Source organism: Protomyctophum parallelum, assembly GCF_964188405.1.
Source record: "Protomyctophum parallelum genome assembly, chromosome: 2".
Lineage (NCBI taxonomy): Eukaryota > Metazoa > Chordata > Actinopteri > Myctophiformes > Myctophidae > Protomyctophum > Protomyctophum parallelum.
In genome coordinates, this window is record NC_139699.1 from 31,166,383 (window position 1) to 31,184,274 (window position 17,892).

Consider the following 17,892-nt stretch of genomic DNA (forward strand, 5'->3'; position numbering starts at 1 on the left):
GCACAGAATTATTATTTGATTTTTAAATTATTATTAGACAATAGAAAATGCAAACAGTACACAGTACAGTTAAAGCTCATTGGCCTAAAAGAATAGCACCGAAAAAGACCTCCATTCGGGTCCCATGGAAACAAGACAGCAAGGTCTTTTTTCGGTTCTATCCTTTTAGACCAATGTGCTTTACTGTATCCATACGAAGCAACTGAAAACCACCTTATTTCAATGGTAGTGGATGGAGAGAGAGGTTTTTTTGTCCAACCACGAAACGGCAACCAATAGGTGCGAAGAGGGGCTCAACCATGGGCGGGACTTGACAAAGGGTGAATTGTAAGCTGATCCGTCTCCTAAACGGCCGCTGTCTTCAGCCTCTTCACCGATTGAGACACAACGGTCTCAACCACCACTGTGCCAACACTCTAAGGCTAAAAGCGCAAGTATATGTGCGCATGCAGCGCATGCATGTTCCAATGCGCGAGGGAATAATTATGGTATACCCTCTGAAAAAACTAATCTACAGCACTGCTTTAGGTATAATTGTGAAAGAAATCACTCCAGAAACTCTGGTACAGTGGAGGCTTCCAGTGGAGCCTCCACTGTAGAAGACATAAAGCTAAGCCTTCTGTTGCTGGAGGAGTGTTTTGTAGCTATCTGCGAAGCCCTCACTGGACAACACAGCTGGCATCTACCACACTGCACCAACTGGTTGCAGAACAGGGGTGCACTGTGGATCTTTGTAAGCTTTTTTAGGACCTTCTTACCCAGAACATTTGAGGGCACCTCTGGAATCTTAAATAGGGGGCCTGCCCCTGCAAGTGAATGTAAAGGCCTTGCTTTGGCATTCCCCAAAGATTGGATAAGTGCAGGATCAAAATCATAGCCAGAAAGGGGCCCGATATTGTTGTAAGCCAAAGGTTCACTGTTGCAGCTAAGTGAACGCATCGGTCTCCTCGAGCTAGACTTCGACCAAGCCTTGTCAATCCACAGCTCCACTTCGAGCTTGGAGCCAGGACACTCTCTCTCAGATTTTGGGCAATCTTTGGCTGTGTTGTCAGTGTCAGATCTTGAAAGCTCTCTTGGTCCCTCACTTTCCCCTATCGTTGGTTGCTCTGTGTCAGTGAGAGGTTCCATCTCTGCCAGAAGATTGGTAGCTGTTTTGGAGATGATGTCCCAGTCCCTGAGGATGTCATCACTTGTGGTGAACTGTGATGTCACCGTAAATCGAATGATGCGTTTAGTGTGAAGTTCTGCAGGGATGAGGTACATGGTGCCAGACCGTGTGAGTCTCCTCAATAACTCTTGGGTCAAGTCATTTCCCCCCTGCAGAGAATTATTACTTTATATATTAATGTCATGCAAAGTCAAAAATACTTAAGTTGTCATTTAAGTCTCTATTTAACCTTCAACAATCATTATCTATTATTGGCACATTATATAAAACCTTATCTTTACAAAGATAATAATTGACCCAAACATGGCATTATTTTACAACCAAATATATATTTGGGGAGTTATAAGGAAAAGATGCATGCAGTCTGCAGTGTGAGTGCTAAATACCTTAAGGCAAAAGACCACAAGGCCCAGGTGTCTTTCTGCAGGAATCTCAAAATTAGGATCTTTCCTAATGTGGGATTCTAGGAGCTTTGCCATCTCAATTCCCTAATTGGATGGAGAATTGTTTTTTAAATATTAATGAAAATCACCTGTGTGAACTGAGTGGTGCAACTCCCCTCTCTCTCTCTCATTAGCAGGCAACAGTGCAGCACTGTCTCTCTCTCTCTCTGTTTCTGGCACAACAGCGCCCCTACTGGTACTCATAGTCATACTGGTGCTCATTAACGTCACATAGGTGAACCAACACATGAACACGGACATTGCTGTTCCTTGGTGTGGTTGCACCACTCAAAAACAAAACAAAACAACAGTTTAAGATAAAAAAGCTATGTATCTGTATCTTGTTTGGTTATCTTTGGATACACAGTCATAACCTTATGGTCTATAGACTATACCACAAACACATCCCTGCAGTCATTTCTATATATTTCTATATATATTTATTTTCACCAGACCCAACAGGAAATGTACAAAGAATGGAATGCCACTTGCATGTCTGATGTGACCCTGGATGTTTGTCAGTCCAAAGGAGCGCATCATAAACCACACCTTGAGAGAACGGAAACGGCGACTAAGGGGAATCTGCCAGTGCTGGACAAAAGAAAAGAACAGTAAGGTGTCGGATGATTACATTACAAAAACTGACTCGCTGAATCCTCAAATGGATGGAAGTCATATACCATAATATATACATACATACACATAATTTATGTATGCATACGATTTATATAGGCTACTGTAGTGCTTTTCTAGGTATTCAAAGTAGCTTTACAGGACCAAAAAATAAAAACATTGTATTAGGAAAAAACTAGTTAAAAAGGTACCATGAAGTCAGTGGCTGCCTGTGAGTTGTCATGTCTGAGGTAGACGGGGTCAACACTAAAGGTCTGCTGGAGTTTATATTTGTCCTTGACCCTGTAGCAACAAGAAAAATACATCATCAATAATGGCTTTTCAAACTAAGCCATAATTACTTGCGCAAGCAGAGCGCGCAAGTAATATTTTCGCCCGGTCTCCTTCGTCGTGACAGCTGTTCCGCCATTCGAGGCTTACGCAGAAAAACATCAAATCTGTGCCTGTGTTGCTGGACCAAATGACCACAAATGACCATATCTCTTACGTCATCATTTAGAGCTAGTCATACGTATACTATATACATAATCAGTAAAAAATAAAATAGCAAATTGTGCCTGATCTGCTGGGACCAGAGTACGTGGTGTGTATGTGTATGACTAGCTCTTAATGATGACGTGAGAAATATGGTCATGGCCCAGGCCGTAGCGTAACGGTCTGGGCACCGGACTGGTGATCCAGTCGCGGTGTGCCGCGGGTTCGACTCCCGGACCCGACACGGCCTTTACCGCATGTCATCCCCCCATCTCTCTCCCGTTTCCTGTCAGCCTACTGTCTGTCCCTTAAAAAATCAATAAAAGGCGTAAGCCGCAAAAAAAAATCAAAAAAAAAAATATATATATATGGTCATTTGTGGTCATTTGGTCCAGCAACACAGGCACAGATTTGATGTTTTTCTGCGTAAGCCTCAAATGGCGGAACAGCTGTCACGGTTTTTGGCGCAAAGTAACCACAGTATACCGCTAATCAACTTACAACTACACACTTTATACAGTATAGAGTATATATGTATACGTATATAGTATATGCCTATATACTATATATACTATATATATTTCTTACGTCATCATTTAGAGCTAGTCATACGTATACTATATACATAATCAGTAAAATAAAATAGCAAAGTAATACAAAGTAATGACGTAAGTAATACAACATTATGTTTCTGGGGTGTATAAAAGTAACAATAGTGTCAAAAAGCTAACCATAAAGCTTAACGTTAGTGTAGTGTGTAAAAACTAAGTATATATCTAAGTATATATAAGTATATTTGCAAAAAGTTTTATTCTAGAGAGAGAAGATATATATACTTTCAGAGGGGACCACTGACCTAAAGAACTGGCCTAAGAACCACTGAGCAGGTCAGACCATAGAGCGTGAAGTTATAGGACAAAGTTCTATTCTAGAGAAGATATATTACAGTATACTTTCAGACACTGACAGGAATCTATATACTTTCAGAGGGGACCATTGACCTAAAGAACTGGCCTAAGAACCACTGAGCAGGTCAGACCATAGAGCGTGAAGTTATAGGACAAAGTTCTATTCTACAAAGAGAATATATACAGTATACTTTCAGACACTGACAGGAATCTATATACTTTCAGAGGGGACCATTGACCTAAAGAACTGAGTACTATGAGGTATATAGGGCTAAAGAGATTTTTATCTTTAGCCCTTTCTTATCTGGACGATTGCCAACTTGATTTGATTTTTGAGGGATGCTAGCCCCTCCTATACACAGGTTTAATGTTTGTCTTTAGTTTGTTTAGTAAACGCATAAAGGGGAAATTTACCTTCTTTATTGCTGGCCTAAGATATATATTTAGTATTAATATCACTATAGTCCAAGATGAAATACATTTAAAACAATTGACAATTTACAATAAATAATAAATAATTATACTGTATAATATATTTTAATTAAGTTTATATACCTTTTTTTTCATCACATATCAATGATTTATTTTTCTTTGAAAAACTAAAAAGGGATCTAGAATATATCTACATCGATAAAACTGTATTTCTTATATAGATAGAAACTTGAACCATACTTAATAATACTAGGTGTTTATATGCATAAAGTAGGTAGGTAGCAAATAGTTACACCTAATAATTATACATTTCAAACGTTCCTTCACAGATATACTGAGATTTGACAGTTTACAGCGGTCGAAAGTACTTGCGCGCTCTGCTTGCGCACTAGTTGGCCATTTATGGCCTACTAGTGTGCAACAAGCAAGTATGCACTCGACAGAGTGCAGTTCTAGTTAAGAATTATGAATAAAGACTTGGTTCTTTAAGATTGTGTCCACTACACAGGAAATGTAATAATTAAATAAATAATAGGCTAACTACTCTCCCTCTGCTAAGCTGGGGAGAGCCCCGAACAAAGCTCATGCTTCCTTCAATGCATGAGGAGTGAGCAGGTTGCTTCTTATCACCCGACAGGGGGAATTGTCCCTGGTTGGACGTCACGTAACGTACAGAAGGAACATGTTATTCCAACCGGTTCCTTTCCCCTCCATCAGGCGCACATGCTGACCAGGGGGAGGCAGTATAGAGACCAGGATTACTGCATGTTTTTTTGTGAGGGTTTTTCATTAAATGGCATGAACTGTCAGGATTTTACCATTACTACGCATATTTAGTTTTACGAGGCCTACATAAGTAAGAGGTAATGCTCACCAGAAGGCAGTGCAGTCGAAGTGGACCATCATCCACTTGGACGGATTGAAGACGAAGGAATGTGCAAATTCGATGCCTTCCAGCGACCAGCGCAGCTCGGGGCAGAAGTATGCGGAGCCAGCATACGCAGCATCAACATGGAGCCACAGCCCCTCCTGTGCACCTGTCAAATACAATACACAAAGAATTAAAACTCTACAATGATCAATACACAAATGAAGTTAAATTGAGTTGACATTGAAATATTTGTAGCAATGTTAATGAAGATATAAAGATATAAGATATAAATATATAAGAGTTCACAAATTGACTTACACACTGGCCCCAGTTCAGGTAGCTTATCAAAGGCACATACTCCTGTAGTTCCCAAAGTGGCACACAGCTGTACAACAGCAACACAAAAACAACACTTCAATCCGATCAGAATCTTGTACTGTCCCGAGTATTTAAATGTAAATCAACAAAAGGCATGTCTGAGTTCCTGTTCTACTTCTAGCAACATGTGCCTACCATAAAAGGAACCAGGCCCTTGCTCCTGTCCTCCTCAATGGCTTGTTTCAGAGTTTCCCCTCTCAGGGAACAGTGTTCGTCAGTAGGCAGAAACCTGATCTTCACCAGTGAGATCAGTCCTGCTTTCTCCACAGAGGAGTGTGCCTGGGTGGTCAAAGTAATCAACAAACTATGAAAACCGATCAAACATTGGCAGATCTACAAGTGAGTATTATTTTCACAGTATTTATGTGTGGAACCGAGTCAAACTAAATGTTTGATTGATTGAAATATTTATTAACAGTTTGTAGAATTACAGTACATTTCAAGCACAAACTCAATACAAAGACTGTTAACTGTGAGTGGACGACCCAATTAAGCATTACACTTGTTTACAACAGGGTCCACATTGTTCAATTCATCAAAACATTTAGAGACATACAAATAGACACTTCTATGTAGTTAAAGAACAGAACAGGAATTCATCATATAGGAAGCAAAAAGGGAAAAGATGCAGTGAGGGGAAAGGGGGGGAGGGGGGGGGGGCGGTGGGGGGGATTCAGATTTTACAGAGGCCAGTTTCGAATTGCAGCCATCCGTAGGTGCCCTTTGAGAGCAGTTTTGAAAGAGTCAAGGGATTCACATGTCTTAATGACTGTTGGTAGGGCGTTCCACATTTTGGTGGCATAGGAGCGAAAATAATTTAGTCCCTTGTTTGTGCCGAATCTGGGTTGTACATGGTTTGTTGCACTCCCTCTGGTGTTGTGGGTGTGGACTTCGTTTACATTAAGGAAGTATTTAGACAGGTACATGGGTATCTTGGTGGTGTATCGAATCTTGTGGACCAGACCCATTGCAAGATGCTGTACTCTGTCGTCGACCCTAAGCCATCCCAGCCTGTCAAAGTGGGCAGGGGTGAGGTGGGTTCGGGGGGTGAGGCCAAGTAGGAGCCTGACCAGTTTGTTTTGGGAGGTCTGGAGCCTTGTTTTAAGGGCCTTTGAGGTGCTGTGGTACCAAGAGGTGGATGCATAGTCAAAGAAACCTTGTACGAGGGCTCCTGTTAAGGTCTTCAAGGTGTTTTTGTTGACCAGTGAGGAGATCCTGTAAAGGAATCTTGTTCTTTGAATGACTTTTTTGATTACGTTGGTGGCCATTTTATCACCGGAAAGATTGGCCTCCAGGATGGAACCTAGGTAGGTAATTTCATCTTTTTGTGTGATAATATTGTCACCCACTCTAACCAAGAAGCCATCTGCCTTGCTGAGATTACTATTTGATCCGAAGAGAATGGATTCAGTTTTTCCCAGGTGTAAAGATAGTTTGTTATCAGCGAGCCAGGTGCAGATTCTACCGAGTTCAGAGCTGAGGGTCTTTTCAACCTGCAGTTTGTTCCTGTCCGAGACCAGCAGTGCTGAGTCGTCTGCGAACAGGAACAAGTTGCAGTCACAAGCTGATGTCATGTCGTTAACATATATTAGGAACAGTAAAGGCCCTAGTATGCTTCCTTGTGGGACGCCACAGCTCACTGGGAGGGGGGGGGGACAGTGTTCCGTTCACCTCCACCATCTGTTCTCTCCCCTCCAGGTAGGATTGCATCCAGCTCGCTGATGTGCTATCAAAACCAATAGCTTTAAGCTTGTTAACCAGTATGGAGTGGTTCATGTAAGGCCTCAACCAATACAAGTACTTGTCAGGGTTGTAGGTCCCCAGTTCAAACGTAGTTACTTTTACATTACACTAGTACATATATTACGTAGTCGAGCAATGTCAATCACAAAATGTTCTGAATCTGATGTGTTATTCATATTAAAACTACAACTCAACGTTTAATCCTGAGATTGCAGTGGTAGCCTATAGCTATAAAATGAGTAACACTAACAAATGAGAATGCATCAAACATTTACACGGTTTGAATACGTAACACATGCACTACTTATAACCACACTGGTAATAACTTACCATACGTAAGTGAAAGCGAAAGCATATAGTACCAAGTGTGCTTTCTTAATGAGAATGGAGCTCTTTAACCCATTTTGGGCGGGAACCCCTTTTGGTGTGTTAGCATTATGTTATGCTTTAGCTATTGAAAAATAGCAGATCTACAAGCTCATAGCGCGCCACGAGCTTGTAGGTCTGCTATTTTTGAAAAATCGAAGAACGACTGACACAGAAACATAGCTTTTTCAGAAAACTGTCAGGATGTAGAAGACATTTTTAGAATCTGATCTCAGGTCAGAATGAGTGACCCTCCCTGACCTGGTCTGAAGCGTAGGCCACCAGTCTGGAGTTGAGGATGCCGTCGTTGACGTCCTGGTTGAGTTCTTTCTTCAGCTGAAGGATCATGTCCTTCCTGGCTGCCAGCAGCGCTACCAGGGTGCTCTCACTCACCGTGCTCTACCAGGAGAGAGAACGCAACTACAAATTATCCTCGAATAACTACTTTTTTGTTCAAAATAACCAGATTATTGGAAATAACAGCACTTATTTAAAAATAAATCTGATTTAGATTTTTCAGGCTGCAAAACTGTTTTGGGGTAGTTGATGCCTAAAAGCATTAGAAGCAATGTAGTAAAAGAAAGAAAATGAATCTGCCCTAAAGTATAGATTTCCACTCATTGTTGCAGTTTTCTCGTTATTTGTCCTTTTTTAAACTTTTGTATGACTGCTGTCACTGCATTGGTGACTAAATGTAACTTGTGTAAATAGCATTTTATGTAGACATTTGTCTGATACTAATACTTTTGTACTTGGAATGGAAACAAGCCTGGTTTTATCTAGCATCAGTATTATAATGACTCAAATATTAAATAATCTGCATATCAGCACCCCCACCACCTCAGGACATTGTGGTACTGCAGCTAAAACTTCTTTCAAAGTCCAGAAAGAAATGACAAGGACTGGTTATATCAGAGTGGTGATTGAGGCTCAAACCATTAGAAATAACTTTGAGGGACATAGACAATATGATATTAAATATTAAAAACCTTTTTATTTGTTTTATTTGCACTTTACATTTTGAATTCCAGGCTTTTACTTGTAATGGAGTATTTCTACATTGTGTTATTGATGCTACTATATAAATTAGTCCTGTCTGTACCTGCAGTATGCCTCCTCCTGTGCCGTCAGGGTGGTGATGCAGGAAGAAAGAAGGAAGGCCCAGTGCTTTACACAGCCAGTCCATCACATTCATCTCCAACTCTGTGCATGCTGGACTGGAAGCCTGACCAAAACCATCATTAATTCGTCTTCGTCACTTATACAGTGTTTGAGTTTTATGCACCACATTGGGTACACACTAATATGTTAATATTACTATTACTATCACAAATAGTTCTCCCCTTACCCAGGTGAATCCAATGCAGTTGATAGCATCTGCCAACATGTCTCCCAGCATGGAGGGCCACGACGTCAGGGCAGGGTAAAAGGCATGCATGTGAGGGCTCTGCCAGTGAACCACCTGCAGAGCAGCATTAGAACAGTGCATGTATTTGTTTACAGATATGGATGTGTGTGTGTGTGTGTGTGTGTGTGTGTGTGTGTGTGTGTGTGTGTGTGTGTGTGTGTGTGTGTGTGTGTGTGTGTGTGTGTGTGTGTGTGTGTGTAGATAGATAGATAGATAGAATACTTTATTGGCAGTTTAAGAACATTACAGAAAATGACATCATTTAAAAAAAACGCCAAATGGACTTAGACACAAAAAAGCCTTCACTTGTTTCCATTGTGGTCCACTTTGTAACATGAAACTATACACATACATACTGTACAACAACCATGGAACATATAATAAATAATCCTTATATATAAGGCTGGGAGCTATATACATAGGAGAGAATAGTCCTGAGCATGGGAGATGGGCTATCCAGGGTCGGAAGCTAACTATGACCAGTGAGTGTATAGATGGAGCCATGATTTCAGGTCTTTCCTAAATATTGCAATAGAATTTAGGGATTTCAGGGCTGGAGGGAGTGCATTCCACAGAGTAGTGGCTGCGTAGAAAAAAGCATTTTTTCCCATGAGTGTCCTTAAACTGGGGGGAACTAGATCATAAGGACTTCTTCTGGTTGAGTACGCGCGCGCGTGCGTGCGCGCGTGCGTGCGCGCGTGCGTGCGTGCGTGCGTGCGTGCGTGTGTGTGTGTGTGTGTACCTAGCTCTGTGATGGTCTGGAGGAGTGCCTGGTATTTACTTTGGTCACAAAGGCTTCTTCTAAGCTAGAATCAAAGGTGTAGGCCACTTCAAGAATGGAAACTGATCTGTTTCAACATCTGGTGTAGCAGAGATATGTGCATGTGCATGTGAAGTGATGGAACATGGAAGGTTTGTACATTTCCACAGCCAGTGCAAAATGTTTAGATATGTCCTTTGTTATGAGATCAACTATTCTGTTGTGGCGTGTAAAGACCTTTATAGGCATATCGATTCAGAATGTGTGACATGGTTTCTGCAACAAGCAAGCCCTGTGGTGTGATGCAAACAATGAGGTACACGGGTGGAGGGAAAGGTTGAGTCTGGTGGGAAGGATCTGTAACCTGACCTTTACTGTAAAAGTGATAATGTCCTCATTGAGAGCAGTGTTCCTTAGAAATAAATGGGAAACAGAGTGATCAGCAGAGGGGAGACAAGCACGTTTCCTGTGTGATGCGGCCCTCACTTCACACAAGTGTGATTTCTTTGTCCTATATGTCCAGCTTTGAGGGTGTGTGCAAACACAAACATTGCCCTAACACAAACATTGAATGCCATTGACAATGAATGGCCATTAAACATTACATTTGTTTAGGTGATGTAATCACCACCACAGGGAAGTGTGCTTGCACCACTTCTCTTTAACATCTACACCAACGACACTACACTCTACACCAGAGTGTCTGCACCAGAAGTGCAGACACTCGGTGCTACATCTATGCAGACTATCTCGGCATAGGTGCACAAGGCAAGCCACTGACTTCAAAGTTGTGGAAGACAGACTCTCCAATGCTCTGGCAGAGCTAACACCCTACTTTGAAGAGAACCACCTACGTGCAAACCCATATAAGGTGTGTGCCTTCCACCTGCGAAATCGTGAAGCCAAGCGCTAACTGAAGGTCAGCTGGTCAGATACCCCCCTTGAACACTGTGAGCACCCTGTCTACCTAGGGGTAACCCTGGATAGATGTCTCTCATTTAAGACCCACACAGAGAAGACCAAGTTTAAAGTGAGTGCGAGGAACAACATAATCCGCAAGCTCACTGGCACAACCTGGGGTGCTAACCCACAGACTCTTAAGTCAACCGCACTAGCGCTCTGCTACTCAGCTGCCGAGTATGCCTGCCCAGTGTGGGAGCGATCTGCCCTTGCCAAGAGGGTGGATCCCGCCCTTAATGCCAGCTGCCGCCTTATCACAGGCTGTCTGAAACCTACACCCACAGACCGTCTGTACATCCTGGCAGATGTACATCCCGTCTGTACATGTACATGACCGTCTGTACATCCCCACCAGAGATACGACGGAATGCAGCAAGCAGAAAAGAGCGGCAACAACTTGTGGACACGACAAGAAGAAGAATCACCATTACATCACCTAATCAACATGAGTTAGACTTTAATATATTAGCACCCCTCACTTCACACGGGTGTGATTTTTAATTGCTGACAAGATGAACCACCTCAAGGACCCCTGGGAGTCCCCAGACCCTACTTTGAGAAACAACGGATTACAAAATTCTCTCTTTTTTTCTTTTCTTTTTACAAACACTTGGGTTTGGCTGCCGATTTGGCTGCCGTAATTGTCATTATTTTTGTTATATTTATTTTCCATGTTCAGTAATCTTATTTTGGTAAAGGTTTGTTTTCCGGATGTGCATTTCCCATATGGCGTTATTCCCATATCATTAATAAAGCTACCAGTAACAGAAACCAACAGAGTCGTCAATGAAGGGAGTGACACTGACAACTGAAAAAAACATTTTGTCGATCGAATCAAAGCTCTGCTGCATTTAGAGTTGACACAGTCAGAAAACTTACCCCAGGCATGATGACTCTCTCAATGTCCTGGAAAACCTTTTCCCACTCCTCCGGTTCTGTTGGGGCGCAGTCAGGGATCAGCTCCCTCATGTAACCCGGCTTCACATCTGGAATCACCCTCCTCTCTCTAATGGAGCTGAGGTACGACGTGATGTAGTCCACCAATTCTTTGGCTGCAGAAACGACGACACAGACACAGTATAAACTTCATTTGAACTTTAAATTCATGACCGATTCAATATAAAAGGTATCAAAATATATGAAATATAACCCAATTTCACCTCTTCGATTGTATTCCTCAGCTTGCATTGTTAAGGCAAGGGAGCACTGTCCACAGAGAGGTGCTGACAAGTGGCTGCGTGACAAGTGGCTGTTGTGTTTGGTGCATGGGAGAGATCACAGAGCTATATAGTCCTATATCACCCTACTATGATGAACACGCCCTAAACCAGTGACTCATATGGACCACTGAACAAATACAGTACATTCTGCATCCTGTACATGTGGTCCTTCCATCTTCAGTGCCATGGGCCAAACCCAGCCACATTAAAGGTTTGCTAAATATTTACTCTCCTGGAGCACTGGTGGTGACAAGTTAAAGACACAAATCCATAGCCTCCATCCATATTCTTGGGGGCGAACAAAAGCCACATTAAAAGTTTGCTAAATATTTACTCTCCTGGAGCACTGGTGGTGACAAGTTAACGGATCCATAGCCTCCATCCATATTCTTGGGGGCGAACATTCTGCAAAAATAGCAGACCTACAAGCTGTTGATCTGTTTAGAGTGAAAGAGTGAAAACAGGACAGGACCTAGTCACCTATAGCACAGTAGTTCTCAAAATGTGGGTCGGGACCCACAGCCAGGGGGGTCCTCCACAGTCCACTTGATTGTTGGGGGTCCCCAGATGACAGTGAAGTGATTTGAAATTAACATTACTGCATCAAAAGTAATCAACAAACTATACCATAATAACTGGTCAAACATTGGCCAAATTGTCAAATAATATAAGAAAGATGCAAAAAAATGAAAGAAATAGCCCATCTGCAAGCTCACAACGCCTGTTTATCTGTGGAGGTCAAATATGATTATTTTCGGGGGTCCCCAGGTCAAATTTGATTTGTTTGCTTGTTTAATATGACATGTGACACTATTCCAATTCATTTTATGAATATTGCCATTATTGGAATAATGGCACACAAACCTGGAAGGCACACAAACAGGGAAGCTGTCTGAACTTTTCGGCTTATTTGATCATTAGGATGACATGGGCAAAGGAATTCTATGCTATCTGAAAACCATAGGGGTGTAAAGATGGGAGGTTTTAGGTTTCGGAGGGCATTCTTTCTGCAACTGCATTGCAAGCTGGTTCTGCATTCCCTTGTATCTTGCCATCTTTAAAGATAAAACTCTTTGCTTTAATCTATGGTTATTTTGAGGCTTCTGTCAAACTCCTTTGCATTTTGATAACCAGAGAAATAAACCTTTAAAAGCAATGACACTGTCCACATAATTAAATGCATTGATTTAACAGTCACTGGTTATCCCATAATCAAGTTGGCTGAATGTTTTACACAGCATGGCTTTGCTATAGGGAGTATAGGCTATCTTTTATGTTTGCATTGGATGTTCTAAACAAATAAATGGTAGGCTATGAAAGGGAATATTATAAAATGAATGATGAATAAAGGGTAATATGATGATGTGGGCAAAGCCATCTACGTCATTGCTTATCGGTGCCTTTTAACCTCCAACAAAAGCTCAGGTAGCACCTGGACTGTTCACACTCTTTGGTATTTACTGTGTATTGTCCTGCTTCTCGTCTTGTTCTCTATGGGAAACCCTTTGGTCGAATGTAAATCCAGTGATAATACAAACGCACTAAGCACATAGCAATGTCATACCAAAGAGGCTGTATAGGCAGTAGTCAGTTTGAAAGACAATTATTAAAAATGATTATAACATCTGAATTATTTTTTGCATAATGTTTGTGTGCCAATATTCCAATAATGCAAATATTCATAAAATGAATTGGAAGTGTGTCACATGTCATATTAAAACCCTAGGTATCCATACCATCTGATAAACCAAATCATTAAAGAAAAAACAAATCAAGTGGATCTCAGAATAGACTCCAATGTGGACCTCATAGCTGGGGAGGAACTTGTAACGATTTGGCTTTAGGTGACACATTTGATTTTCGGTATGGTGTTAGGTATCAGACATAAAAGGTAGATAGCCTACCTCCTCCGGCTCTGGGGCATGTGTATCGTAGCTCAATATGGTGGAGGCACGGCACGCTGCCACTCAAAGTGACGACGACTACTACTACTACTACCACTACTTTTTTATCCAACACTGACCTGCGCGGAACCACAGTGAAAGCCTTTCAGTAAATAATGCTTAAACGGTTAAACCTAACCTAAAATTCCTCCTAAGATATTAAAGACTTAATCAATGTCTTTCAATGGAGTCAGATATGTGAGGTACAACATTCAATTCTGACGGGTGAAGCAATCTTCTTTGAATATACAAGCGGTTCTGGATCAGCAATGAAATAGATAGGCTTTGATATCACAAACCTATGCTTGAGCTTCCATTAGAGAGGTAATTTCACAATTACCTTAAAAACTGCTTTCATCAGATATTGTTTCCTACCAAAACAGGGACATAGGAGTACAATAGCCACATTGTGCTTTGTCTTATTAATGTAACATCGCTCTTACCGCATACACTATGAAAGACATTGATTTATTCCATTATTATTGGGGCACAGATGACAGGAACTTCAGTCACAAAGACTGCGTTTCAGTATGAACACTGATTTGAGTTACTATGCTCATTTGGGGGTTCAGTGTGGTGAGAGAACCGTTGGCACAAAAAAACCGTTTAATTATAATCTGTAGTAGGCCTGATGACCGAATTAGTGGCTGGAAGCAGTACTGAGGCATTGCATAGAGTTCAACAGGCTGGTATGTTTTTTCTCCAAATAGTACAGCAGATAATAGGAACGATCTTTCACAAGGTTATACAAGCGTGAAATTTGGCATGAACATGCCTCTGGGTCACCTCTTTAACTTTTTTAACCGAGCCAGCGAAAAATCCAATATGGCGGTCATTTTTCAAGATGGCCGCCAAATAAAAAAGGCCTTTTGTGGCGGTTCTGGACAACCGTGGGTGCGGCCGACTCGAGACCGGGCACTGCACTCCCTGTGGGTGTGTGGAACGTGTGTGTCGAATTTGAAGTCGGTGGGGCGAACGGTTCTCGGGTTACGTGGATTACAGATGTACACACGCACACAAACATCGTGAAATATAGAAGATCATTGGAACGGTTGTTCGCTTGGTGATACAAGCGTGAAATTTGGCATGAACATGCCTCTGGGTCACCTCTTTAACTTTTTTAACCGAGCCAGCGAAAAATCCAACATGGCGGTCATTTTTCAAGATGGCCGCCACATAAAAAAGGCCTTTTGTGGCGGTTCTGGACAACCGTGGGTGCGGCCGACTCGAGACCGGGCACTGCACTCCCTGTGGGTGTGTGGAACGTGTGTGTCGAATTTGAAGTCGGTGGGGCGAACGGTTCTCGGGTTACGTGGATTACAGATGTACACACGCACACAACATTTGTGCAATATAGCTGATCATTGGAACGGTTGTTCGCTTGGTGATACAAGCGTGAAATTTGGCATGAACATGCCTCTGGGTCACCTCTTTAACTTTTTTAACCGAGCCATCCAAGAATACAATATGGCGGTGCTATTTCAAGATGGCCGCCACATCTAAATGTTAGCCTATGTCTACATTTCTTACAAATTTTAGGAAAAATTTCACCATTATAGATAGATAGATTTTTATTTATTTTTATATATATATTATTTTATTCTTTATATTATTTTCTTATTTTTTAGTTTTAGTTTTCATACTGAAGTGGCTAGAGCCATATTGTGAGAGAATCTTTCACAAGGTGATACAAGCGTGAAATTTGGTACAAGTCATCTTTGAAGGTCAATCTTCGACTTAAGAAACCGAGCCACTTGAAAATCAAAGATGGCGGCCATATATTTCAAGATGGCCGCCAAGATTATACTGATTCTACATTTCAGCTTATCTTTGCCTATACGTTTGTGATGGCAATCACCAAATCACCAAATAGCACTCCTATAGTGTTTTGAACATTTGCAAACAGGATATGCAAATTAGCGCATATGCCTAATTTGCATATTTAAACATAATTTCATTACTATTCATCACTATTATTTAACTTTTTTTCCCTATTCACCTGGGGTGTCTCGCCTTAATCCCTGAGTGTCCCTATGGCGTGTTTTTTTATGTTTTGTTATAAATGTTAACTCCTGTTTGCAAATGTTCAAAACACTATAGGAGTGCTATTTGGTGATTTGGTGATTGCCATCACAAACGTATAGGCAAAGATAAGCTGAAACGTAGAATCAGTATAATCTTGGCGGCCATCTTGAAATATATGTCCGCCATCTTTGATTTTCAAGTGGCTCGGTTTCTTAAGTCGAAGATTGACCTTCAAAGATGACTTGTACCAAATTTCACGCTTGTATCACCTTGTGAAAGATTCTCTCACAATATGGCTCTAGCCACTTCAGTATGAAAAATAAAAATAAAAACTAAAAAATAAGTATATAAAAAAAAAAACGACACAAAAGGTTTTTTGTATTTGGCGGCCATCTTGAAAAATGGCCGCCATTTTGGAATTTGCGTTGGCTCGGTTGAAAAAGTTAAAGAGGTGACCCAGAGGCATGTTCATGCCAAATTTCACGCTTGTATCACCGAGTGAAAGGTTCTCTCACAATATGGCTGTTAGCCGCTGTACTAAAAACACCACACATAACATTCAATCATTGTTTTTCAATTGGCATGGTGTTCCAGCCTTCCATCCTCCTCTCTCAACAACCTTTTATACCAAGCTGCAGCTATTGAGCCTGGACTGCTCCACATTTAATCAGGGATTGGCTGATGACGTAACTATGTATTAGTATTGTAAAGTTGGCCGAGTGGCTAAAGGCTCCAAAAAGTGACAGAATCCAGCAATACCTTTTAGGGTGTTTTATTTCTCCCCGATGCAGGTTATTCACAGTGGAAAGGCCTCGAACAAAACAAAACACTAAAGACTAACTTAGAAAAAGACAACATAGAAAAACACTTGAAAACAAATTAGGGAAACAAACCCAGAACTTGAGAAACTGTGTAGGCTATAAACCCTGCAATGACAGGGAGAGCCTCGCAGCTCTCCCTGGGTGTTGCCTCAAACTGAACTGACTCGCTGCCCCTGCAGCCTCCCTCTTATACTAGGCAAGACTATACCAAGGAACAGTTCTGTAATTGGTAACCCACTTAACTCAACATCTGGCTAACCATGGCCCATGAGTTAACTTACACAATTACCTACTTTAACTAAACCAATTCGAATACATTTCAGATACATTACACATCAAGATAAATAGAAAACTCCGAAGGCGGGGTTGGCGAAAGGGCCTTTTTGTGTGGAGTTTGCATGTTCTCCCCCTGCTCTCTAGCACTTGGTACCTTCCTCCACTCAGTCAAGAGTATCACCAGTACTGCAGGAGAGCCAGGTGCCAAACAAATCATAATTAAACACAATTGACAACATACTGTGTTCTCTTCCACCATTCACTGCGAGTTACCAATAATATAAATATGCACTCATGTCCATATCAACAGTCTTCCAAGCCGGCCGGCGAAGTTATAGGGATGCAATTGTGTAATTTAGGTATGAGCATTGTTCTCCATCAGTGTATATGTATAGGGCATGGGCTGCCCTGTGACAAGTATGTTTAATTGTTTATGTAAAAACGGTGGTTCCTGATTGGCCGAGGGTGTCACCGACATACGCAGCCGAAAACAGTACTTGCGCCGCTCTGCTTTTTTCCCAACTTGCATCATTCCAAGTAGGCCAGTGCCCAACCGGCACCACTCTAGAGGCTCTGGACTGGGCCCCTGCCCAGACTCTGGACAGGGCCCAAATTAGCCAATTGATCACACCTGATCACCCCTAGATCACCATATATGGAGCTGGGCATGCCTGACAAAGAACTCCATATATGGGCATAAAAGGGACACAGACATAATATCTGGGTGGGGCATTCATTTCCAACTTGCATCGTTCCAAGTAGGCCAGTGGCCCAATTCCTTGTAGTGGAAATGGAGGTACAAGTAGGCGGTGTGGGGCCATGGTAGTGGAAACTGGGCTTAAGTTGCTTCCAAAATGTGTGGGAAGGGCCAATCTTTTACAAAATAAATTCAAAATCAATCATCATAGATAATATCAGTAATCTAGCTCTAAAGTTTTCAATCAAACCAATATGAACTGTTGTTATTATTAATAGAATCCATCATATCTTCAGACACATGTAGTGTCTGCTGATGGACACTAGATGGGGACCAAACAGCAGCTGGTGGCCACTATAGATGGTT

The 17,892-nt window shown here is 41.6% G+C and overlaps 1 protein-coding gene across 1 annotated transcript; it reads right to left on the bottom strand.

Moving 5' to 3' along the window:
- Positions 1-443: 443 nt before the first annotated feature.
- On the bottom strand, positions 444-11,558 carry hdc (histidine decarboxylase). The gene is made up of 11 exons (XM_083757810.1): positions 11,424-11,558; positions 8,765-8,878; positions 8,519-8,641; positions 7,678-7,815; positions 5,443-5,586; positions 5,248-5,314; positions 4,933-5,095; positions 2,436-2,526; positions 2,104-2,202; positions 1,555-1,656; positions 444-1,317 (listed from the first exon to the last, which is right to left on the bottom strand). The coding sequence occupies exons 1-11, from the start codon at positions 11,511-11,513 to the stop codon at positions 547-549; spliced, it is 1,902 nt and encodes a 633-aa protein (XP_083613936.1). The 5' UTR covers positions 11,514-11,558; the 3' UTR covers positions 444-546.
- Between the last annotated feature and the right edge of the window lie 6,334 nt (positions 11,559-17,892).